At 44.1% G+C, this 26,247-nt stretch overlaps 1 protein-coding gene across 1 annotated transcript; it reads left to right on the top strand.

The window, feature by feature from the left end:
• The first annotated feature begins 14,163 nt into the window (after nt 1-14,163).
• Nucleotides 14,164-18,608, top strand: LOC124660632 (amino-acid permease BAT1 homolog). The gene is made up of 8 exons (XM_047198463.1): nt 14,164-14,341; nt 14,974-15,237; nt 16,540-16,558; nt 16,648-16,867; nt 17,009-17,190; nt 17,279-17,568; nt 17,653-17,782; nt 17,881-18,608. The coding sequence occupies exons 1-8, from the start codon at nt 14,211-14,213 to the stop codon at nt 18,226-18,228; spliced, it is 1,584 nt and encodes a 527-aa protein (XP_047054419.1). The 5' UTR covers nt 14,164-14,210; the 3' UTR covers nt 18,229-18,608.
• Nucleotides 18,609-26,247: the final 7,639 nt, after the last annotated feature.

Below are 26,247 nucleotides of genomic sequence, written 5' to 3'. Positions count from 1 at the left end.
ACTTTTCAAAGATGCATGTCTGCTATTTTTCATGGTTTTTGTGAAAAGATTGTAGAGGTATTCATGGATGATTTTTTTGTCTATGGGAATTATTTTGATAATTGTTTGCGAAACCTTGATAAAGTTATGCAGAGATGTGAAGAAACTAACCTTGTTCTTAATTGGGAGAAATGTCACTTTATGGTTAATGAAGGAATTGTATTGGAACATAAAATTTCTGAGAGAGGTATTGAAGTTGATAGAGCTAAAGTTGAAGCGATTGAGAAGATGCCCTATCCTAGGGATGTTAAAGGTATTCGTAGTGTTCTTGGTCATGCTGGTTTTTATAGAAGATTTATTAAAGATTTCTCTAAAATTTCAAAGCCTCTTACTAATCTTCTTCAAAAGATGTACCTTTTGTTTTTGATGATGATTGTAAAGAAGCTTTTGAAACTCTAAAGAAAGCCTTAACAACTGCTCCCGTAGTTGAACCTCCTGATTGGAATTTACCTTTTGAAATTATGTGTGATGCTAGTGATTTTGTTGTAGGTGCTGTTCTTGGACAGCGAGTAGATAAAAAATTGAATGTTATTCATTATGCTAGTAAAACTCTTGATGCTGCTCAAAGAAATTATGTTACAATTGAAAAAGAATTATTAGCTGTAGTTTTTGTGTGTGATAAGTTTAGACCTTACATTGTTGATTCAAAAGTCACAATTCATACTGATCATGCTGCAATTAGGTACCTTATGGAAAAGAAAGATGCTAAGCCAAGGCTTATTAGATGGGTGCTTCTTTTACAAGAATTTGATTTACATATTGTAGATAGGAAAGGTGCTGATAATCCTGTTGCTGATAATTTGTCTAGATTGGAAAATATTGCGTATGATCCTGTTCCTGTTAAGGATAGTTTTCCAAACGAACAATTGGCTGTAATAAAGGTGAGCTCGCGAGATAGTCCTTGGTATGCTGATTATGCTAACTTTATTGTTTCCAAGTACTTGCCTCCAACCTTTTCAACTCAGCAAAGGAGGAAATTCTTTTATGACTTGAGGCATTATTTTTGGGATGACCCACACTTATATAAAGAAGGAGTGGATGGTATCATGCAAAGATGTGTCCCCGAATATGAACAACAAGAGATATTGAGTAAGTGTCATGGTAGTGTTTATGGAGGACATCACGCCGGAGATAGAACCGCACAAAAGGTTCTACAGTCAGGCTTTTATTGGCCAACTCTCTTTAAAGATGCAAGGAAGTTTATTTTATCTTGTGATGAATGTCAAAGAGTTGGTAATATCTCCAGACGCAATGAAATGCCTATGAATTATACTCTTGTTATTGAACCATTTGATTGTTGGGGATTTGACTTTATGGGTCCTTTCCCTTCTTCAGAAGGTAACACTCATATACTTGTTGCTGTTGGTTATGTTACTAAATGGGTGGAAGTCATACCCACAAAAAGTGTTGATGGTGAGACCTCTTTAAGAATGCTTTTAGATGTTATTTTTCCTAGGTTTGGAGTACCTAGATATCTTATGACTGATGGAGGTTCTCATTTTATTCATGGTGGTTTTAGAAAAACTCTTGCTAAATATGGTATTAATCATAGGATTGCTTCCGCTTATCATCCTCAAACTAGTGGGCAAGTAGAATTATCAAATAGAGAAATTAAATCTATCTTGCAAAAGACTCGTTAATAAATTTAGAAAAAATTGGGCTAGTAAGTTGAAGGAAGCGTTGTGGGCTTATAGAACTCGCTTATAAAAATCCTATGGGAATGTCTCCTTATAAAATGGTTTATGGAAAAGCTTGTCATTTACCTTTAGAACTAGAGCACAAAGCTTATTGGGCTGTAAGAGAACTTAATAAAGATTTTAAACTTGCCGGTAAGAAAAGGTTGCTACAATTGAGCTCTTTAGACGAGTGGAGAAGTGAAGCTTATGAAAATGCTAAACTTTTTAAGGAGAAAGTTAAGAAATGGCATGATAGAAGAATTATTAAAAGAGAATTTAATGTTGGAGATAAAGTCCTATTGTATCGGTCTCGTCTCAGATTTTTTGCAGGGAAATTACTCTCAAAATGGGAAGGACCATATGTCATTGAGGAGGTGTATCGTTCAGGGGCAATAAAAATTTCTTCTTTGAAAGGTGATGCCACACAAGTGGTGAATGGACAAAGACTCAAGCATTATATTTCTGGATATTCTTATAATGAAGATGTTGATGTTATTCGAGTGATGACTCCGGAAACTTTCATCAAAGATCAAATTGATAGTTCTGCAGAGTTCGACTTTGAATAGGTAACAGTATTCGTAATAAAAAGTCCGCGTTTAACTTTCCGAACAATGTTATTGCTATTTTTAGGAAATATGAAAAATTACGAGATCGAATCGGAGCGGAGGAGACGCATGAGGGCGCGCCCCCACGTGGTGGCGCGGGCCCCACCCTGGCCGCGCCGCCGTATGGGGACGGCTCCTCGGAGTCCCTCTTCCACTCTGGTTCGACCTGGTACTTTCCTTCGGTCGTGATTTTTTTTGCTATATAATCCCCCGGATCCCCCGAGGTCCGCATATCGTTTTCTCGTTGTGTTTTGTTTCGAGCTGTTTTCTGCCAGGATCTGTTTTTGATCTAGAAGCACCATGGTCTCCAACAACAAGGGCAAGGGGCCTTTTGAGGAAGGTATTCAAGACCCCGAGTTTAAAGAAGAAGTCGAGAGTGAAGATGAAGGAGAAGTGGAGGAAGACCCGCGTGTATACCCGCGTGCCACCGTCGCAAGCATCGGGGTGGTGGCAAATCCTTTCAACCCCAAGAGAAGCGCACGAATAGCACCGGAGGAAAAGTCCCACGTCGCTTCCTAGCTCCAAGGACATCTCCTCCAGGCATCGACAACCCCTTCCACACTCTAATTCATAATAGTCAAATTGAAAGGATTCCCAAGGCAGTATTGCCTAGCAGTTGGGATATGGATCGTTCTAACACTGCATGAAGGATGAAACATGAAGCTGAAGAGTGGGGAAACAACTCTAAGAGTTGGGACTCACCATCTGACATACTTCTTAACCGCGTCGAGCACAATTCGGAGCTGATCCGCAACCTCACTCACGAGATTGATGAGCTAAAGGAGCTTGTTAAGAAGCTTATCAATAATTCGCCATCACCACCGAAGGAGTAATTCATCATTGGTATTGGCACCCCCTTGGTTTGTTCCAAGCTTGGGGGAGTGTCGCGGTATCACATCATCACTATCTTTTACCTTTTTACTGTCAAGTAGTGTCATATCATGAGTAGGGAAGTTATCATATAAGATGGTTTGCACTGTGGAAGTATCTCTCTTTTAGTTGGTTATCTATGTATCCCTTGGTGTGATTTATCGTTATGGAATATTAATGAGAAGTTCTATCATTTACTTTTTGCACACCTTATTTTAGTTTGCAATTTCGGTTATATGATTGATCTTGTTGTTAGTATTGGTATCACTTTGGGAGCATTAAGTAAATCTATTTGGTTTTGGCAAACTTAGCATTGGTCAACAGCAACAATACTTTGAGGTTTAAGTAGAAAAGAGGGAAATACATGTAGATATATTATTTCATTATCTTTCTTTCTTGTTAGCTATGAGCTTAGTATTCTGAAGTTAAAATTGTTTGTGCTTACAAGGAAGATGCATGATTGTTTCTATCACATGTATATTTGTTTATTTCCCTCAACTCTTATGCTTGCTAACCAACCTTGCTAGCCAAAGACCTGTACTGAGAGGGAATGCTTCTCGTGCATCCAAAACCTTAAACAAAACCTATGCCATTTGTGTCCACCATAACTACCTGCTATGTGGTATTTCTCTGCCATTCCAAGTGAAGACTTCATGTGCTACCTTTAAACAATTCAAAAGTTATTACTCCTTATTTGTGTCAATGTTTTATAGCTCATGAGGAAGTATGTGGTGTTTTATCTTTCAATCTTGTTGGGCAGACTTTCACCAATGGACTAGTGGCACATCCGCTTATCCAATAATCTTGCAAAAAGAGCCGGCAACGGGGTTCCTAGCCCCAATTAATTAAACTTTCATTAATAATTCTCTTCACATGTTTTGCCCTGATTCATCAGTAAGCAACTTAATTTTGCAAATATATACTCCTCCATGGTATGTGAAATGTTGGAAGGCACCCGAGATTCGGTTAGCCATGGCTTGTGAAAGCAAAGGTTGGGGGGAGTGTCATCCATAAATAAAACTAAAGTACATGTGTAAACAAAAGAGAAGAGGGATGATCTGCCTTGCTGGTAGAGATAACGTCCTTCATGGGAGCCGCTCTTTGAAAGTCTGTTTGGCAAGGGGGTTAGAGTGCCCACTACCATTCGTTGACAACAACAAACACCTCTCAAAAGTTTACTTTTATGCTCTCTTTATGATTTCAAAACTTAAAAAGCTCTAGCACATGATTTAATCCCTGCTTCCCTCTGCGAAGGGCCTATCTTTTACTTTTATGTTGAGTTAGTAAACCTATTTCCCTCTATCTCAAAAAGCTCTAGCACATGATTTAATCCCTGCTTCCCTCTGCGAAGGGCCTATCTTTTACTTTTATGTTGAGTCAGTAAACCTATTTCCCTCTATCTCAAGCAAGCAATTGAGTTGTTGTGATCCAAGCATTTATATTGTGATCTATGTAACCATGTCTTTTATTCTTCCTTGTTTAGTACAAATTTTATCTGAATGAATATGATTTTGAAGGTTATCTATACTCGAAAGATAAAGTACAATCTGTTAATTGTCTTTGACCAAGACGAAGTTTGCCATTACCAATTATGATTTCCTATGCACCTTTAATTGTTATTTACCTTTACTTGTTTCAAGTTGAGTTATATGAGGAAGTTGTTCACTAGAATGTCTTGTGTGAATTAAGTTTATGCTTCTTGTCCGTATTTCATTTATCGACTCTTCACTCCATAAACATGTGGTCTTGTTTACCGAGTTCAGTTTCGCTTGGGGACAAGCGAGGTCTAAGCTTGGGGGAGTTGATACGTCCATTTTGCATCACTATTTTATATCATAATTTACTGTTATTCATTGATATATTTCATATTTAGAGATGATACTTATGTTATTTCACCTATTTTGCATGTTTCATGATTATTGGAGAATCACTCACCGGAGTCAGAATTCTGCTGGAAAAAGCACCGTCAGGATACAATATTTCTGAAGATCAACAATTGACGGAAAATATACCGAAACTCCTAGTTTTCCAGATGACGGAGCCAACCAAAAGGGGAGGCCGAGGAGGGCCACCATGGGCCCCCCATAGGCCGGCGCGACCACCAGGCCGGGCGCGCCGCCTTGTGGGGAGGGGGCCCACGACCCCCGGCCTCGGCCATCTCCCCTTCGCGTACTTCATCTCCCGAAAACCCTAAGGTGCGGAGGATCATCGAGGATAGTCACAGCCACCTCTGCGGGGCGGAAAAACACCAGAGAGAAAAGAGCTCTCCGGCAGGCTGAAATCTGCCGGGGAAATTCCCTCCCGGAGGGGGAAATCGTCGCCATCATCACCGTCATCGAGCTGGACTTCATTGGGATCATCATCACCATCATCTCCACCGCCGACACCATCATCTCCACCGCTGCACCTCGTCTCCGCTGTAACATCTAGGGTTGAATCTTCATTATTTCATAGGGGAAACTCTCCCGGTATTGATTACTCCTTGTTATTGATGCTATTGAGTGAAACCATTGAACCAAGGTTTATGTTTAGATTGTTATTCATCATCATATCACCTCTGATCATGTTCCATATGATGTCTTGTGAGTAGTTCGTTTAGTTCTTGAGAACATGGGTGAAGTCTAAATGTTAGTAGTGAACTATGTTGAGTAATATTTAATGGTTTGATATTTAAGTTGTGGTGTTATTCTTCTAGTGGTGTCATGTGAACATCGACTACATGATACTTCACCTTTATGGGCCTAGGGGAATGCATCTTGTATTCGTTTGCCAATTGTGGGGTTGCCGGAGTGATAGTAACCTGAACCCCCGTTGGTATATCGATGCATGAGGGATAGCAGGATCTCAGAGTTTAAGGCTGTGGTTAGATTTATCTTAATTACTTTCTTGTATTTGCGGAGTCTTGCAACGGTTTAATCACAAGTATGTATTAGTCCTAGGAAGGGCGGTGCATTAGCATAGGTTCACCCACACAACACTTATCAAAACAATGAAGATTAATCAACTATATGAAGCGAAAGCACTAGACTAAATTCCCGTGTGTCCTCAAGAACGTTTGGTCATCATAAGTAAACAAACCGGCTTGTGCTTTGTGCTGAAAAGGATTGGGCCACTCGCTGCAATTATTACTCTTGCATTTTACTTACTTGTACTTTATTTATCTGCTATATCAAAACCCCCTGAATACTTGTCTGTGAGCATTTACAGTGAATCCTTCATCGAAACTGCTTGTCAACACACCTTATGCTCCTCGTTGGGTTCGACACTCTTATTTATCGAAAGTACTACGATACACCCCCTATACTTGTGGGTCATCAAGGATATCCCTATGAGTGGTGTTTGTCAAGTACTTGATGAACTTTGAGTGGAGCTTTCGTAGCCACTACGTGATGATTAGTGACTCCAATAGGAGAGTGATTCAGAGTAGCACAAGTGAAGAGAAGTTATCTAATTATCCAATTATGTGATCATTGTTGAGAGTGTCCACTAGTGAAAGTATGATCCCTAGGCCTTGTTTCTAAGCACTGAAACACTGTTTCCAACAAGTTCTGCTACATGTTTGCTTGCTGCCATTTTTATTTCAGATTGCAATTACTACTTATAATCATCTATATTACTTGTATTTCACTATCTCTTCGCCGAACTAGTGCACCTATACATCTGACAAGTGTATTAGGTGTGTTGGGGACACAAGAGACTTCTTGTATCTTAATTGCAGGGGTTGCTTGAGAGGGATATCTTTGACCTCTACCTCCCTGAGTTCGATAAACCTTGGGTGATTCACTTAAGGGAAACTTGCTGCTGTTCTACAAACCTCTGCTCTTGGAGGCCCAACACTGTCTACAGGAATAGAAGCGTGCGTAGACATCATTGGGCAATTGACAAATAGAGAGGGCATTACAATGCACATCATATCATGATGAATACTATGAGATTTACTTAGGGCATTACGACAAAGAACATAGACCGTCATCCAGCATGCATCTATGCCTAAAAAGTCCACCTTCGGGTTAGCATCCGCACCCCTTCCAGTATTAAGTTGCAAACAACAGACAATTGCATTAAGTACTGTGCGTAATGTAAACAATACAAATATACTTAGACAAAGCATTGATGTTTTATCCCTAGTGGCAATAGCACATCCACAACCTTAGAACTTTATGTCACTGTTCCAGATTCAATGGAGGCATGAACCCACTATCTAGCATAAATACCCCCTCTTGGAGTTACAAGTATCAACTTGGCCAGAGCCTCTACTAGCAACGGAGAACATGCAAGATCATAAATAACACATATATGATACATCAATAATCAACTTGACATGGTATTCCATATTCATCGGATCCCAACAAACACAACATGTAGCATTACAAATAGATGATCTTGATCATGATAGGCAGCTCACAAGATCTAAACATGATGGCATAATAGGAGAAGACAACCATCTAGCTACCGCTATGGACCCATAGTCCAAGGATGAACTACTCACGCATCAGTCCGGAGGCGGGCATGGTGATGTAGAGCCCTCCGGTGATGATTCCCCTCTCCGGCAGGGTGCCGGAGGAGATCTTTTGAACCCCCCGAGATAGGGTTGACGGCGGCGGCGTCTCTGGAACTGTTCTCGCATTTTGGCTCTCGGTGCTAGGGTTTTCGAAGACGAAGGAATAAATAGGCGAAGGGGCAGCGTCGGGGGAGCCAGGGGGCTCCCTCACCACACCTTGGCGCGGCAGTGGGGCCCCCCGCGCCGCCCTATGGTGTGGGCCCCCTGCTGGCCTTCCTCGACTCTTCTTCGGTCTTCTGGAATACTCCGTGGAAAATAGATTGGTCTAGCCCATGTCACGCGGATCGTGCCCGCCGACCGTTGATCGTATGATTTAAAGGGCAGGATAACCCCTATCTCTCTCTGGTCGGGGCCACCACCCTCTCTCTCTCTCTCTGTCGGCGGTTAGCTTCCACCCTCTATGTATGCTAAAGGGCGGTTACCCAGTACGCTAAAGTTTAGTTTTCTGCATTATTTTTCACGAGCTAAATTATAAACTCTTTTAGGCATTATTTTTCACGCAACAAATGATAAACCATCACCGATTTGTACTTTTCACGCAAAAAATGATACACCATCACCCATTTGTTGTAGCAATTACTTTTCACGCAAAAAAATGATACACCATCACCAATTTGTTGTAGCCATTACTTTCCACGCAAAAAATGATACACCATCACCCATTTCTTGTAGCCATTACTTTCCACACAAAAAATTATGAACAATCACCGATTTCTTGTAGCCATTACGGTAAAATGATAAACTATCACGAATTACCATTTCTTTTAGGCATTACTTTTCACGGTAAAATGATAAACTATATCACGAAGTTTCATTTCCATCAAGATAGTCCGCATTAATTTTTTGTTGAGATATACTCCCTCCGTCCACAAATAAGTGTACTTCTAGCTTTTGTACTAAGTCAAATATTTTAAGTTTTGACCAACCATAAATAAAAAAGTAGCAACATATATGATGAGATTTTGGTATAATTTGAAACTACATTTCAAAACGAATCTCGGGATACTAAATTAGTGTCATAAATGATACTACTTTTTCCTATATATGTGGTCAAAGTTTAAAAAGTTTGACTAAACACAAAACCTAGATGACTACCCCCACAACGGTCATGTCCTCCTTAATTTATTGTGTAAACCCCCACAACGGTCACCTCCTTCTTAATTTATGTGTAAACCCCTACAACGGTTATCTCTCCCTTATAAACACCCACAACGGCCATCCCTTGTGTCAATAGGTTCTGCCTCTCTCTTCTTCGTTCACATACACTTGATCCATTGCCATGGCTTCCACGTCTCGGACGCGGACCGGAAGGGGAAGGGGAAGGGGCGGCCGGGGTGGTGGATCATCATCATTGCCACCACCACCGTCAACACTGCCATTGATCATAGAGGAGTTCTTCATCGTCGTCTATGAAGACCCTTTGGTCAAGAAGGTACGTGTTCCCACATATATGATGCATGTGATTAATTATGGGCATATTCTAAAAAACCTTTATTTCAAACGATCGGCGCTCAATCTCTTTGCAGGCACTCCCAAAAAAGTTTGCGGACTATCTTGACGGCTAGGAGCCAGCTAAGGTGTATCTGCGAGCAGCTGATTGTGGTCCTCGTCTCTGGACCGTGGAGGTCCTATTTGACGGTCAAGGTCGGATGTACCTCGACAAGGGCTGGGAGAATTTCGCCATCGCGCACGGTGTGGATTTCGGTTGCTTCGTACGCTTCAAATATGAAGGCGATGATGTGCTCACAGTGAAGGTGTTTGACGGAACAATGTGCAGGAAGTACTACTACTCGGACGACGAAGATACTGACGATGAAAGCGACGACGACATGAAGCCATCCATCCATCCCCTTTAGATGAGGGGATTATGACCAAGAATATATATGTAGCTTCATATGCATCGATTTAGAGATCTAGCTATTTTCCTATATATTATGCATTTAAAAAATTATATCACAATTTCCACCATGATTCGAGCACCACAGCCTCCAAACGATGCCGATATCAGCATGGTCAGAACGACTATGCTCGCCGCCACTGCAAGGTCACCGTCGGGAAGCACCATGTTTAGCATAAAATTCACTTTAGATTAAGCTGCGAAAATAGTCACCTGCCATTGGCTGAGGCGGCCCCACAGAGCGGCTCTATATGATATTCTCTAAATAAATAGACGACCCCAGCGGTCATTGGCTGCGGAGGCCCCACAGAGCGGCTCTATATGATATTCTCTAAATAAATAGACGACCCCAGCGGTCATTGGCTGCGGAGGCCCCACAGAGCAGGAATATATGATTTTCTCTAAATAAATAGACGACCCGACTGGTCATTGGCTGCGGCAGCCCCACAGAGCGGCAATATATGTCTTTTCGTGAAAAATAGACGACCCCACTGGTCATTGGCTGCAGCAGCCCCACAGAGCGGTTATATATGTCTTTTCCTGAAAAATAGACGACCCCATTGGTCATTGGTTGTGGCAGCCCTATAGAGCGGCCCCATTTGTCATTGGCAGCACTGCGTATACAATCAGGAAATAAAACGGCCCACGCTTCAGCGACAGATGGATGGCTACCCGTCAGCACGAGACGGTCAGAGAGGAACTGCCCTCTGTGCAGCCCCACCCGTCAGATTAACGGTAACGGTAAGGCCTTTGACCTGACGGCAACCCTCTCGTCCGAGCGTCTACGACGGGTTTCAAACTAGAGGGAGGGGAAAACCGAGGAAAAGTTAAGAGACTGGGGAAAACTGAGCACAACTAACGAACCAGGGGCACGAAAATAGAAATCCCTATTTGATAATGGTGTTCACTTAGTGTTTCTAAAACATTTGTCCAAGGAAGACCAAGTGAGTTGTCATTTGATCTCATTTTATTCAAACTAGAGAATAAAAATAAAAAAATAGTAAATATATAGGGATGCATGTGATAGAAATAAAAAAAATAGTAAATATATAAGGATGCATGTGATAGATATTAATTTGACTCGAAGTCTCCTATTTTTCATGCATGAATTAATAATGACTTAAGGTTATCTTGTAAATAGTCAAATCTATGATAAATGCTTGTAAGACAAGCAATTTTGTTCACATTGCAGCTAAAAATGAGTTTATTTTTAGTATCTAGTCTTAATTTACGGTTTAAAGTTGGTTTTCTCTGGTGTTCACTTAAACAAGCATAACTTTTTCATACACCATCCGTTTTTATACCTGATCACTCAAATTATTTAGCAAAAACACGCGCATCTGAATGTTTTTATAAAAAATCTAGGTAGGAAGGCTGCCCTATCTTATCCTACCGGGAGCTTCGTCCTTGGCAAGTTACCATAAATACCTCTCTTCTTATTTAATGGCATGTCATGTCATGAAAATGCTTACTTAACATTGCTTGTACTTTCAATATCAGTAGTTTCACGGCGCCGTGTGCTTGTAGGCCGGCCTTTGCGGAGTTGTTCTTTGAAAATGCAGCAGCTAGGAGCAAATGGCATGTCCAATGCTAGCGACATCTCTTGGAATATGTTCTTGTAACAAGACGATAGGTTCAGAGAATTCCTTTCTGCCTCATCTGCTAAGTCAGCTGAATGTAATTTCAAGATCCAATCTACCGTTAGTATTTCGCAGATGCTCATAGGGGTAGAGTATGTATGTGTTCATAGGGAAGAATATATGCGCGTGTATATGTGAGCGCTACGTTTGTACTGTGTTTCTCAACAACAAAAAAAGTCAGCTGAACGTAGGTGTCAGGTTCAGTTAGTTTTACTCTTCCCAACTGCACAGGCAACCCGGTCAAGTCAAGCTCAGCAGTTTCCACAACTGGACCAACACGGGGTTCAGTTTTTCTAGACAAGTAATCAAACTCAAACCACACACCGAAACACATACAAATACACAAGAACCGAACATGAGGGTTCACGATACAACGAAACAACGAAAGAACCAATCTTTAGTTGGGTGGTTAGAGGACAGTCACATCCCATCCTATAAGAGTTTAAACTCGAGTTTTAACACTTTGGTGTCTCATTAAAGATGGAATATTTTTCAGTGAGAGACGACGTTCCGTCGTCAGCGAGGGCCGCGAGGTGCCTTCGGATGTGCTCATAGGGGTAGGGTGTGCGTGTAATATGTTTCGCAAAAAAAAAAAAAACAGCGAATTTCCTTTTTTGCATGGAACGACCGTCGGCTTCACGGTGTGCTAGAAAGTTCGGTCACTCTGTGATCGCCGGGGGAGCTACGAGCGGCTACCCTCGGCTGACAGAGGGGTCAGGCTCTGCCGGTGCCCGATCCTCCTCGGCTCGACGGTGCGGAGGATGAGGCGGCTTCGAGCTGTATCGTGTTGGTCGCCGCTCCGGCTGCTACGTCGGATCGTGGCCGCGTACCTGAACTCCTTGCTCCCACGCTCACCAGCGCGCAGAGACGGCCCGTCCCTTCCTTTCCCGAGGCTGCTTTGTGCCGCGTCGAAGCTCGGCGAGGTCAAGTACAGGAGAAGTGTGATGCTGAACTTCTGCGTCATTGAGGTGATGCGGTGGAGCTCATCGGTGGTGCAGAGGTCGCCGCTAGCTGCGGCAAAGAAAGACTGATGCGGGGTATCTAGTAGCACCAGTGAGTAGTAGGTGGGCCTGGTGTGTTTCGGTCGCCGCGTCCGGTCGGTGTCCGCAGGTGGCGGTGGAGGTGGTACCTTCGGCGTGGCTGCTGACATGCTGCCTCTCGCTCCCGATTGGCTCGTCTTGTTCGTGATGACCCCACTTCGTTGGTCACGGTGAGACGACGGTGGTGCTTCAAAGCCGTGGTGGCGCATGGTGGTGGGTGGCGGGTGTGGTGGAGCACGATGGAGTGTCCAAGGCGAGGTCGCGAGGGTCGGGATAAATCTCTGTCGGCTTTGCCGGCACCGACGCGGTGACGCCCGCGCCATTCTTCCTTCTTGAAGGGCGTTGTGTGAAGCCTTGTTTCCTTGTCTTTGCGCGTACCGGGGGAAACCCTAGGACTACTCCGGGCAGAAGTGGCGTCGTCGTCGCACCCCTTCTTTAAGGTGTTGCTTGGTACGCGGAACTTCAGAGTGCTAGGAGCGTGGTGGGAATTATCCGGCGGACGCAGCGGTTGCGAGGCATCTCCGTTTTCGTTGATCCGACCCTTTCGGCATTAGTTTATCTTTTCTTTCTTTTGTGTTTTCTTTTGGGCTTCCTTTGTGTTGTTTGCCCAACAATGGATCCTATGTTGTATCGGTGGTGTGATATATTAATATAGCGGGGCGAAAGCCTATTTCAAGAGAGAGTAGCACGTCTCAGCGAAAAGCGCTAATGTCGTCGTACAGTAGACTTCGAATTGTGCAAATCTTGGGCTAATGCCAGTCGTCCCTGCCTGATGTGTTGGCTGCCTCTGAGCACGAGACGATTGACCTTGAGAAGGGTGGTGATGTCGACGCGCCAGTGTCACTCACGTCTGGGTCCAGCAGGTAGGTTGTTCCTATAGGTGATGGGGTTGTTGAGTCAGGGGTGTTGACACCTATGCCCAGAGCTTTCGTTGCGAGAGAGATTTGCGTTTTTCTTACCACCTTGGCCTACCCTAGATATGATAGCCAAGATCAGCCTTTGGGAAGGACAAATCTAACGAGTGTCCAAGCAAAAAGAGGGGTGTTATAGCAAAGGCATCTGCAATTTCTTGATGGTTGCCCCCTTTGCTCGTGCTTGTCTTTATCGGCGCGGTATAGGTGTAGGTGTGTCATGTTTGGAGTGTTTGTTCGTGTGCCCTTGTAATCTCATGTGTTGGATTGAGTGGGTGTGTCCGTGAGATTGGGGCTGTTGGTGAGTGTGGCGGTTGCCATGTTGTCACCTTCTTCTTAATTAATGGATGTGTCAAAAAAATTGCCTCCGTTTAAAAAAAAATTGTGAAAATCGATCATTTCTGTAGCTCCGTTTCAAAAAAAAAAAACCTTTCTGTAGCTGAGGTTTGACTGTTCAATTCGATTTTTCTGAGCCATGTCGCGGCAGGTATTCGTACTGATTCTTTTTCGACAAAGATTCGTACTGATTCTATGCCGATTTAATATGATAAAACATATGGCAGCGAATCGTGCAGCACGCCTGCAAATCCCGCGCGATCTCCTTCGCAACTTGTGCCAGTGATACTGCACAGTACGCCAAATCTGCATTATTTGCACGAGGGTACCTTAATTTCATTTTTAATCAGAAGGCACTTTTAGGTGAGTGAGACACTGCAGAGATAAGGAGATCAAACCCACGTGCTCGCGAGGGAATATCGGGGCAGACAGGAAACCCGGCCCCTCCTCACCACACGCTCTCCTCCCTCCCCGACGGATTGGCCGTCTTCCTTTTAAGCTCGTGTCCTGAGACATGGATGGCATCTTGATCCCGGAGTGCTAGTTACCTACACACTCGGGGCTTGGAGACGCAGAAAAGGTCTACTTCTCGGAGCCACTGCCAGTCTCCAGGTGGCGGAAGCGGAGGGGTGAGCATGGCAGGGCAGAGCAGCTACATCCGGCTCGCCGGCGACGACGAGGCCGCCATGGTCTCCGGCAGCGAGGACTACGACTCCAAAAAGCTGCGGCTGCTTGGCTACAAGCCGCAGCTCAAGCGCAATCTCTCGTACGTGCGCATTCACTGCCGTCCATTCCTCACTGGTCCAGAAATCGACCCTATTTCTTATTCGCTCTGTTCAGCTATATCTTCTTTGCTCTGTTTAGCTACTGCGCAGATCGATCCTGCTGATCTATCGATTTACTACAGTAGTTTAATTCGGTCCAATTTGTTTGATGTGGATAAATGGACTCTAGTTACTTCTGACTAGCTGCTGCTGCCGCCTGCCTGTTGGGTGTTTGGTTGTGTGTGTCAACGATGAATCGGTTGCTTGCGGATGCTCTACACTTGCTTTGTCCAATGCAGGAGGGGAAGAATTTGTGTGTCCTAGTCTTTTTTGACTCTGTAATTAATGCTGAACTGTAGTATCACTGTAGTGAAGGAAGCAATGTAGGAGTACTAGCTTCTTTAGGCAAAGCAATGTACTAAGACTGATACACATGATTAGAAAGGGCCCAACTAGACATGAAAAGCCTTGCCTGCTAAACCAGTTCAGCCCAAAACATATGTAGCTTTTTGTTATTGTTATTGTGAGTTTCTTCACAATCCATCTTCACTGTTCCACTATTTTGTGATTTGCAAATAAGCAAGTGTCACATATCAAAAGTCTGTGCTGACGACATTTAGACTCTATCATGCAGGCTGTTGTCCAACTTCTCGGTGACCTTCTCGATCGTGTCAGTGCTAACCGGCATCACGACGTTGTACGGGACGGGTCTCGAATTCGGCGGGCCGGTGACCATGGTGTACGGTTGGCCGATCGCGGGCACCTTCACCGTTATCGTTGGCCTAGCAATGGCTGAGATCTGCTCCGCCTACCCTACCTCTGGTGGTCTCTACTTCTGGAGCGCCAAGCTCTGCAGCGAGCGACGTTGGGGCCCCTTCGCCTCCTGGCTCACCGGCTGGTAAGCATCGCTTGCTTGCTACTGCATTCACATTTTTTTTACTGACAACCAAATTCATACCCGATTTTTTTCATTACAACACACTACATGTTATATGCTGAAAACAAAACAGGCGATCTGAGTGTTGAGATTGTTGTGATATGTCATCACTGAACTGAACGTTCAACTTGTAGTATGTCCCCATTTAAGTTGCAACAATATACAAACACAAACGATGGAAGAATTTTGAATGTTATCGGCCTGCGGGCCATTTTTTCTTTTTCTTGAAATAGAGACCTTCATCCGAATGATCACATGTCACATGAGGGGGCGTAATGTGATTGTGGTGACATTGAGATGGACTATATAAGGCTCAAAACTACACACATGAGAATCACTAGCGAATATACACGAGCTTAATTATCATTTTAGGTGCTTGGGCTCAGCCATTAACATATGATAGCGGAGTATCTTCGCTAACTTTCCAGTGTGGCTGCTGGCCAAGGTCTTACCTGATCGTTTTTAGAGTAGTTTTAGGGTTTGTTTGGATCACATGGTAGGAAAAGTATAGAAATAGAAATCCTATAGGATTGAGATGTCATGTCTATTTAAATCCTATGGGAAGAATAATTCTGTTTTATCTTAGCGATTTTTTTCCTCATGAGATCTAACCTCAAGCTACTCTACAATATTCTTATGAAATTATGTACTATGTGATATGATCATATGAATTAAACGGCCTCCACTGCCCTACCGGAATGTATATATGTATGCGTTTATTTATTTTCAGATTTTTTTTTGGAGTCCATGAAATATTTTATTCAAATTTGTCAAAAAAAGGCACATAGGTGCTCGGATGCTGCTGATGGATTTCGCATTTTTCTTAGATACTATTTACTGCTCATAAGCAGAGTCGGATTTCCCAGCCTCCTCCGGTAAATGGGCACCTCAACCAAAAAATCTTGACTCGGTTTGAATTTAGGCTGAACAGAGGCGCCCAACTAACCCTACATTTCTCTCGATCCCACCCCATCGCTCAATCCCAACTCTCTCCTCCCTCCTCAAGAAACTAGACTGAAAATATATAAATATTATTGGAATTTGAATTTAAATTTTAGTCGTAAATCTCGTTTTGTATATGTCCGGTAACCATGGCTACCGCCAATCCTGTCCCGCCAAGAAAAATATCATACCGGTAACCAAAACCTACTCATAAGTCCATGCTGGAACAAGTATCCTTCACGATCATGTACTAATATTACTTGCCTCCTGTTCCAATATTTTTCGGCCCGCCCTAATGCTGTTCATCCGTGCTGCATGCAGGTTTAACATCGTTGGACAGGTAAACCCACACCACAATATCTCTCCCAGAAGCCAGAACTGGCAGTGCTTATCTCACTCCGTGCTAATTGATTGAGCTGCGCTTTGCAGTGGGCGGTGACAACCAGCGTGGACTACTCGCTGGCGCAGCTGATCCAGGTGATCATCCTTCTCAGCACCGGCGGCGCCAACGGAGGAGGGTACCTGGCGTCCAAGTACGTCGTCATCGCCATCCACGCTGCCATCCTGCTCAGCCACGCCATCATCAATAGCCTCCCCATCTCCTTGCTCTCCTTCTTTGGCCAGTTCGCGGCTGCTTGGAACATGCTAGGTCACACATCTCTCGCGTTCTCGCTTAACCTACAAGATTATTAATTCGCACAGATTCTCATTGAACCTAGTAGTAGAGAATAAGAGCAAGAACCATCCTCGCATCCACTTTATTGATGAGGGCGTGTGTGGTTCTCTGCAGGTGTCTTTGTCTTGATGATTGTTGTGCCGACTGTTGCTACCGAGAGGGCTAGCGCCGAGTTTGTCTTCACCCATTTCAACACTGACAACAGCGCCGGAATACACAGCAACCTTTACATCTTTGTCCTGGGGCTCCTCATGAGCCAGTACACACTCCTGGGATACGACGCATCAGCGCATATGGTAAGGGGGGGGGGGGGACCAAGCAAATCTTGATATGATAGCAATGTGCGGCCAAATCTAACAGCTTGTTGGTTCTCTGTTCTTGCAGACTGAGGAGACGAAAAACGCAGACACGAACGGCCCGATCGGGATCATCAGCGCGATCGGTATATCCATAGTAGTCGGCTGGGGATACATACTGGGCATCACATTTGCGGTGAAGGACATACCATCCCTGCTGAGCCCCAACAATGAAGCCGGAGGGTACGCGATCGCCCAGGTGTTCTACGAAGCGTTCAAGAGCCGGTACGGTAGCGGCGTGGGCGGGATCGTCTGCCTGGGAATCGTTGCCGTCGCCATATACTTCTGCGGCATGAGTTCGGTGACAAGCAACTCCAGGTGATCATCCCCTGCTTTGCTTCCCATTAGACGGGGCGTATTGTCATTTGTCTGCATCGCTCAGTCGCTCGTTCTGATGCTTAGGATGGCGTACGCATTCTCGAGAGACGGGGCAATGCCGCTGTCGTCCGTGTGGCAGAAGGTCAACAAGCACGAGGTGCCCATCAACGCCGTCTGGCTCTCGACCTTCATCTCCCTGTGCATGGCGTTGCCGGTAATTAAACGATTGACTGGCACCAGAACGCACATTTCACCGAAAAATCTTTCAGGCACACACCAATCTAATCCTGCTCTGAAAACTGAAAACTGCAGTCACTGGGCAGCCTGGTGGCGTTCCAAGCGATGGTGTCGATCGCCACGATCGGGCTCTACATCGCGTACGCGCTGCCCATCTTCTTCCGGGTGACGCTGGCACGCAAGTACTTCGTGCCGGGGCCGTTCAACCTCGGACGGTACGGCGTCGTGGTGGGCTGGGTCGCCGTGCTCTGGGTGGCCACCATCACCGTGCTCTTCTCGCTGCCCGTCACGTACCCGGTGACCAAGGACACACTCAACTACACGCCAGTCGCCGTCGGCGGGCTCTTCATCCTCGTGTTGGGGTCGTGGATTTTCAGTGCCAGGCACTGGTTCAAGGGACCCGTCACGAATTTGGGTGGCTAGTTCCGTGTTTCTATGTGTGGAATTGTTGTGACGTGACTTACGGTGGAATTGGTCTAGGAAGGTTGTATACCTAAGATTCTCGACAGAGGCTGGCAGAATACACGGCCTTCCAGAGGAGAAGAGGACACACCTCACACACGATGAGATGTTGTAATTCATTTTTTCATCTAATTGTTGTTCGTAATTACCTTGACCAACGACTAGAAGGCAATTTTCATTTCAGTTTTATTTTTGTATTGCGTAAGGGTTTGTAACAAGCTGGCACATCAACTTGCGGCTTATGGTATGCGTAGAGGCATGAGCTGCAGTCATTGTGGCTGGAAGCTTTACCAGACTTTGTAAGTGTCCAGTATTTCTATTGAGCCACGTATTTAGTGGAATCAGTTTTAGAAAAGGTACTCTTAGAATCGAGTGTTCCAAAAAGTAATAAAGCATCCTGGTTAAATACTCTTAGAATCGAGTGTTCCAACTTCCAGGTCAAAAAATGCAAGCGATTGTCTAAATTATACCGCCTCTTAATCTGTAAATCAGAAGCGCCCTACGCCGAGAGATCATAGTGCAAACACAACATTAGTCCTAGTATAGTTTTTTTTGGGTTGCTCCTAGTTTAGTACAGTACTAGTATGTCTTTCTTTGTGTGACGGATGTGCCTAGTGATTGTCTATTCTACCAAATCGCAAAAGGAAATGTATCCATTTGGAGTACCCCTTGGTGCACAGATTGGGACACCATCTATGACAATCTGCTTACCCAACAAGAGGGATTCTCTTATCCAGCTCAAGTGAATAATCTTTGGATGCCAAACCAGAAAAGCTGGAATCATACACTCATAGATAAGCTCTTCAGGCAACCCATGGCCAATAACATCAAGCAAATTCCTATACTTCCTTCCGAGGAGAATGACTTACTATGTTGGAAGCTTACTCCCTCGGGAAAGTGCAATACAAAGAGTGCTTACTATGCTTGCCTTAAAAGAATGCAAGAACTTGGGGAACCACGACCAAGACAAAATCAATCCAGAAACGAAAGGTCTATTGAAAAAAATCTGGATGTGCAAAAGGATTCCCCCTAGAGTGCAAGCATTTGGATGGAGGTTATTGAGAAAGGCCATACCTACAGGAGTTCGAGCAGGTAAATTCTCCAAGCATATTAGTACCCTATGCTCAAGGTGTGGTGTGGAAGAAGATGATAAACACCTATTTTTTACATATCATTTTGCTCGAGTGGCTTGGTTCTCTTACCCTTGGTTCATCAGATCCCAAGTCATAGCAGAAAATAGCAATACACTAACACAGATTATACTGAATCTTCTAAATTTGAACCATCCCTATGCCACTCTAGAAAACATTTTAACTTTCATGTGGTGCCTATGGAAATCTAGAAATGACAATGTTTTTGCCAGGAAACCAGGAGCGCCAAGTCAGATTTATCAAATGGCGAAAACCATGCATGATAATCTGGAAATGTCAAATTTCTCCTCACAGATCTCATTGAAAGAACAAACAAAATCAATTTATCAAAGAAGCCGAAGCTTTGATGAAGGAAATGAAGGGACTATTCAAAACCAAGCCAGTGCTAAACTTCCCAGGCAAGGAGAAACTCTAGAGACAGACTTACATATAACAGATACAAAATTCTTCAGTGATGCCACTTGGAAAACAAAGAAGGCTCCAGGAATAGCAAACACAGTCTCAGGAATTGGAATATATTGCAATATTAGAGAAAACAATCACAATGCTACAGCGCTCATACAAGCCTCCATGCCCAGATTACCTTCGGTTCTACAGGCTGAATCCCAAGCTCTGCTTGTAGCGGCAGAAATTGCAGTTAAACTTTACACTCAGAAGCCCACTTTTATGACAGACAACTCTATCTTAGCAAAAGCAGCAGCAGCTCAGACCATTACAGACCAACAGGTACCCTGGGAAATCAGAAAACAGATTGCAATGTTCAAGATGCTAGTAGCTGACAACAATACACAAATCTATCATGTTAAAAGAAATTTAAATGGAGTAGCTCACAATTGTGCACATCAGGCAATTAGACAAAATCAGTCTATGCCTATCTACAACTGTATAAATTCAACTCATAGGAATAGCAATTGTCCCATAAAAGATGTAGTAAAACAGATTAACTCAGAAAATCTTGTAATTCATGCTGTAAATTGCTTATGAGTTGAATGAAATGTTAGGCGCCTTTGGCGCCATTTCTTGTTCAAAAAAAAAGGTTCAATTAGCTGTAGCGCTTTAGATTTTGTCGCTGGAGTGGGCCGTGGGCTGAATAGTGCGATCGACTGTCACCCAAGAGTGGTGGGTGAGCTGTGGGTTTATCCATACACTGGCCGAGTCGAACCTTCATAAATTATGGAAAAAATGAACTACTCCGTAAGAAACTTTTCCCCGACTCTTTCCTCCTAACGCATCTTCTCTCGATTCACAAACCACCTTTTGGTCCACAAACCCTAGGCAGTGGCATTTAGACCACCGGTGGCGAAATATTACATTTGGTATCAGAGCTTTGTATGATTTTCTCGCGCTTCTCATCTCAACACCAATGTACTTTAACAGTTAGTGCAAGTCACTTAATATCAAGGACTATACCATATCACAATTTTACGAATTTCCTGTGATGTTAATCTTCTCCTTGCTTGCCCTGATTACGCCAGTAGTGTTTATTAGGGTGAACCCTCAGAAAATATCAGATTGTAGTGTTCTTCCAAGTGTAGTAGCTGTTGGAATTTTGGCCCATATTGGACTAATACAATAAATATTCCAGAAATTCCTAATAAATCCTAGAGGCCCACTTGGCCCATTCATGCATGGCAGGGGTGGGACAAAAGTTTAGTCCCACATTGCTAGTTGAAGAAGAGTTGGAGCAGCTTCTAAGGAGAGCTTTTCATACCATTTGTATGAGAGAAATAATAGGAGGAAATAGGAGCTGACCACACGCGCGCTCCTCCTCCGACGACGCCGCCGCTCGCTCGCCTCGTCACGACACGACACGTCGCGCCGCGGGTTGCGGGAATGCCTTGAGCCGAGAGCCTCTCTCTCTTTCTTTTTGCCACTCACGAATGGGTATATGAACAGACGCAAGAATCTGAAACGTTTCTTTTTAGTGGGTTTTGAATACGAAGACTGTTCAGCTTCGGCTGCTGCCTGTTCGGTTCACCTCCCTGGCCCTTCGTTTCATCTCCTCTAGTGGGTTTTGAATACGAAGACTGTTCAGCTTCGGCTGCTGCCTGTTCGGTTCACCTCCCTGGCCCTTCGTTTCATCTCCTCTCGTGGCCTGTTCAGCTCCTCTCTCTGTTCCTATAAAAGAGGTCGCTCCTCTCCAGAGATAGACTACGAGACACATCACCATATGCGCCTACCACTCGGTTCCAGAGCTTTGCGCCGCCGCTCAAGACATCTCCATCCCGTCTATCGGCGTGCACCGCTGGACGGGACAGCAGGCCTCCGGAACCCCGTCTCTTGTGATCCTGTACGGGAGAGAGGCGATAAGGTTTTTGGGGAGCATTCTACCGCGACTGCTGGCTTCAACATCGACACGGAGGCCGACGACTACTTCCCCAACGACGACTTCTTCCCCGATATCAGCAACCTCTTCGGAGACATGGCTCTCAACAGCGACAACGGCAACGCTGGTTCCTCTTCTGGACCGTATGTGTTCTTGTCTTCCTTTTATGAGATCATTATCCTCTTTCTTCTCCTAGCAAGAAGCTCAGGTTCATTGTTAGCAAACATATTGCTCTTCTCAATCAGTTTAGACATGTTTCTCCTTTACTCTATGGTGATTTGCATGACTAGTTTAATCTCAAACTTTTTAGTTATGTTTTATCCAATGTTTTATTTGATTAAATAATGGGGAAAATTGCTAATATATTCAACAATCCAAAAACCTTATAGGCATTATTCCCCGGTTAGCTTTGCTTCATCTCTTAAGCCTCCTCCTTCCGAGGGCGTGAATTACAAGAGGTGGCGTGCGAGAGCTATTCTCTGGCTTACAACCATGAGATGCTTTGATGCCACTAAGGGCAAGCCTGAAGGAGAGCTTACTCCCCTCGAGGAGAAAGCTTTTGAGGATGCCGACACCCTTCTGAGGGGTGCTATCATCAGAGTTCTTGGCGAGAACATTGTTGACTCGTATTTGTCCATCTCTACGGGCAAGGATATGTGGGACGCAATCGAGGCCAAGTTTGGGGTCTCGGATGCGGGCGAGTGAACCGTATGTCATGGAACAATTTTATGACTTCAAGATGACTAATGAGGGCTCCATCGTTGAGCAGGCTCATGAGATACGATCCATTGCTAAGGAACTTGAGCAGTTCACTTGTGTGTTGCCGGACAAGTTTATTGCCGGAGGTATCATTGCCAAGCTTCCTCCTTCATGGAGGAATTTTGCTACTTCTCTGAAGCACAAGAGACAAGAGTTCTCCACTACGGATCTCATTGGGTCTCTTGACGTGGAAGAAAAGGCAAGGGCAAAAGACACACGTGCTCGAGGTGTTGAGGGAGGTTCTAGTGCCAACTTGGTACAGAAGAAGAACTTCCAATCCTACAAGTCCAAGAACAAGAACAAGTATGATGGCAAAGGAAAATTTGATGGGAAGAACAAGGCCTCACAGTCTACCAATTTCAAAAGGAAGACCGATAAGAAGAAAGGAGTATGCCACGTCTGTGGTGATCCTGATCATTGGGCTCCCAATTGCCCAAACCGCTTTGACAAGCGTCATCAAGGAAAGGGCGGCAAGACGGCCAATGTTGTCATTGGAGACACTGAGATGAAGGATGCTGGGTATGGTATACTTCCTACTGTCCTTTCAATATGTCATTCTCCTGAATGGTGGATTGACACAGGTGCCAATGTACATGTTTGTGCTGATATCTCCATGTTCTCTTCTTACCAGGTCGCAGGGACTTCAACCGTGTTGATGGGCAACGGCTCGCATGCTACTGTTCGTGGTGTTGGTACGGTCGATCTGAAGTTCACTTCGGGGAAGATCGTGCGCCTGAAGAACGTGCATCATGTCCCTTCTATCAATAAAAATCTTGTTAGCGGATCGCTTCGTGTCGTGATGGCTACAAGATTGTGTTTGAGTCCAATAAATTTGTTGTGTCAAAATTTGGAACCTTTGTTGGTAAAGGCTATGAGTGCGGAGGTTTGTTCCGCCTATCCCCGTCGACGTTTGTAATAAAGTGGTTAATCATATTTGCACCAACATTGAGACAAATGTTTGGCATTCACGTCTTTGTCATATTAATTTTGGTTGTATGACGCGGCTAGCTAAACTGAATTTAATTCCGAGTTTCACTAATGTAAAGGGTTTTAAGTGTCAAGTGTGTGTTCAAGCTAAGCAACCTCGCAAGTCTCATACGGCTGCGGAGGTAAGAAATTTGGCACCTCTAGAACTAATACATTCAGATATTTGCGAGATGAATGGTGTGTTGACAAAAGGTGGAAAGAAATACTTCATGACGTTCATTGATGACTCAACTAGATATTGTTATGTGTATCTTCTGAAATCGAAGGATGAAGCGTTAAGTTTCTTCAAAATCTATAAAGCTGAAACAGAAAATCAACTTGAACGAAAGATCAAGCGACTTAGGTCTTATCGTGGTGGAGAGTATTTCTCCAATGAGTTTGACTCATTTTGTGCGGAGCATGGTATAATCCATGAGAGGATGCCTCCCTACTCACCTCAGTCAAATGGGGTGGCCGAAAGAAAGAACCGCACTCTAACTGATTTGGTTAACGCCATGTTAGACACATCGGGTCTCTCCAAGGCATGGTGGGGGGAGGCGATATTGACTGCATGTCATGTCCTAAACAGAGTTCCCACAAAGAATAAGGAGATAACTCCATTCGAAGAATGGGAGAAGAAAAGATTGAAACTCTCTTACCTACGGACTTGGGGATGTTTGGCTAAAGTCAATGTGCCAATTCCCAAGAAGCGCAAGCTTGGACCAAAAACTGTTGATTGTGTTTTTTTGGGCTATGCTTTTGATAGCATTGGCTATAGATTCTTGATAGTAAAGTCTGAGGTATCCGACATGCATGTTGGTACAATCATGGAGTCGAATGATGCGACTTTCTTTGAGGATATATTTCCCATGAAGGATATGCCCAACTCATCGAATCAGGGGATGCCTAGTACATCTATCCAAGAATTCGCTACAATTCCTGAATCCACCATTCCAATAGAACACCTTGAGAATCCCGAGGAGGATAACAATGAAGCTCCTAAAAGGAGTAAGAGACAGAGGACTGCGAAGTCCATTGGTAATGATTTCATTGTGTATCTCGTGGATGACACTCCCACTTCTATTTCAGAAGCCTATGCATCTCCAGATGCTGACTACTGGAAGGAAGCTGTCCGAAGTGAGATGGATTCCATTTTGGCTAATGGAACTTGGGAGATTACCGATCGTCCTTATGGGTGCAAACCCGTAGGATGTAAATGGGTGTTTAAGAAGAAGCTTAGACCTCGATGGTACAATTGAAAAGTACAAGGCACGGCTTGTGGCCAAGGGTTATACCCAAAAGGAAGGTGAAGACTTCTTTGATACGTACTCACCCGTAGCTAGATTGACTACCATTAGAGTACTACTATCACTGGCTCCCTCATACGGTCTTCTCATTCATCAAATGGATGTTATGACAGCTTTCCTAAATGGAGAGTTGGATGAGGAAATTTACATGGACCAGCCAGATGGATTTGTAGTAAATGGTCAAGAAGGAAAGGTGTGCAAATTGTTGAAGTCTTTATATGGTCTCAAGCAAGCACCTAAGCAGTGGCATGAGAAGTTCGAAAGAACTTTAACTGGCCGAAGGCTTTGTTGTAAATGAAGTCGATAAATGTGTGTACTATCGCCATGGTGGGGGCGAAGGAGTCATTCTTTGCTTATACGTCGATGACATACCGATTTTCGGAACCAACCTGAATATCATCAAGAAGACCAAGGATTTCTTATCTCGCTGTTTTGAGATGAAGGATCTTGGGGTAGCTGATGTAATCTTAAACATCAAGCTATTGAAGGATGACAATGGTGGGATTACATTGCTTCAATCTCACTATGTGGAAAAGATCTTGAGTCGTTTTGGGTATAGAGATTGCAAGTCTTGTCCAACGCCTTATGATCCTAGTGTTCTGCTTAGAAAGAACAAAGCGACTGCTAGAGATCAACTGAGATATTCTCAGATTATTGGCTCACTTATGTATTTGGCTAGTGCTACGAGGCCTGACATCGCCTTTGCTGTGAGCAAACTTAGTCGATTTGTATCAAATCCTGGCGATGATCACTGGCATGCTCTTGAAAGAGTGATGCACTATCTAAAGGGCACTGCGAGTTATGGCATTCACTATACTGGGTTATCCGAGGGTACTAGAGGGCTATAGTGACTCAAACTGGATTTCGATGCTGATGAGATTAAGGCCACTAGTGGATATGTATTTACACTTGGTGGTGGCGCTGTTTCTTGGAAGTCTTGCAAGCGCGACCATCTTAACGAGGTCAACAATGGAAGCAGAACTCACAACGATTAGACACGACCACTGTTGAAGCAGAGTGGCTCCGTGAACTCTTGATGAACTTACCCGTGGTTGAGAAACCAATACCTGCTATCCCAATGAACTGTGATAATCAAACTATGATCATCAAGGTTAACAGTTCTAAGGATAATATGAAGTCATCAAGGCATGTGAAGAGGAGATTAAAATCTGTCAGAAAAATGAGAAACTCCGGAGTTATTGCATTGGATTATATCCATACGTCTAGAAATCTGCGAGACCCCTTCACAAAGGGTCTATCACGTAACGTGATAGATAATGCATCAAAGGAGATGGGTATGAGACCCACCGTTTAAGTTGTCCACAAGTGGTAACCCATTCTATGTGATCGGAGATCCCGTGAATTAGAACTCGGGAGACAAGCTGTAGGTCAACTGAGAGGAAAGTATCCTTACTCCTTGTATGATACCACTCCATAAAAGATGCAATACTTTCCTAAACTGCACGGTAGG

This window comes from Lolium rigidum, chromosome 6 (assembly GCF_022539505.1).
Source record: "Lolium rigidum isolate FL_2022 chromosome 6, APGP_CSIRO_Lrig_0.1, whole genome shotgun sequence".
NCBI classification, from domain to species: domain Eukaryota; kingdom Viridiplantae; phylum Streptophyta; class Magnoliopsida; order Poales; family Poaceae; genus Lolium; species Lolium rigidum.
Note: the sequence above shows the minus strand (reverse complement) of the source record. Positions and strands in the feature narration are given on the sequence as shown.

Excerpts from the sequence above, each read along its gene's own strand:
- LOC124660632 (XM_047198463.1), top strand. The coding sequence starts at position 14,211 with ATGGCAGGGCAGAGCAGCTACATCCGGCTCGCCGGCGACGACGAGGCC. Across the intron at positions 16,868-17,008 it reads GGCTGCTTGGAACATGCTAG|GTGTCTTTGTCTTGATGATT; the intron begins GTCACACATCTC and ends GGTTCTCTGCAG. Across the intron at positions 17,569-17,652 it reads TCGGTGACAAGCAACTCCAG|GATGGCGTACGCATTCTCGA; the intron begins GTGATCATCCCC and ends TCTGATGCTTAG.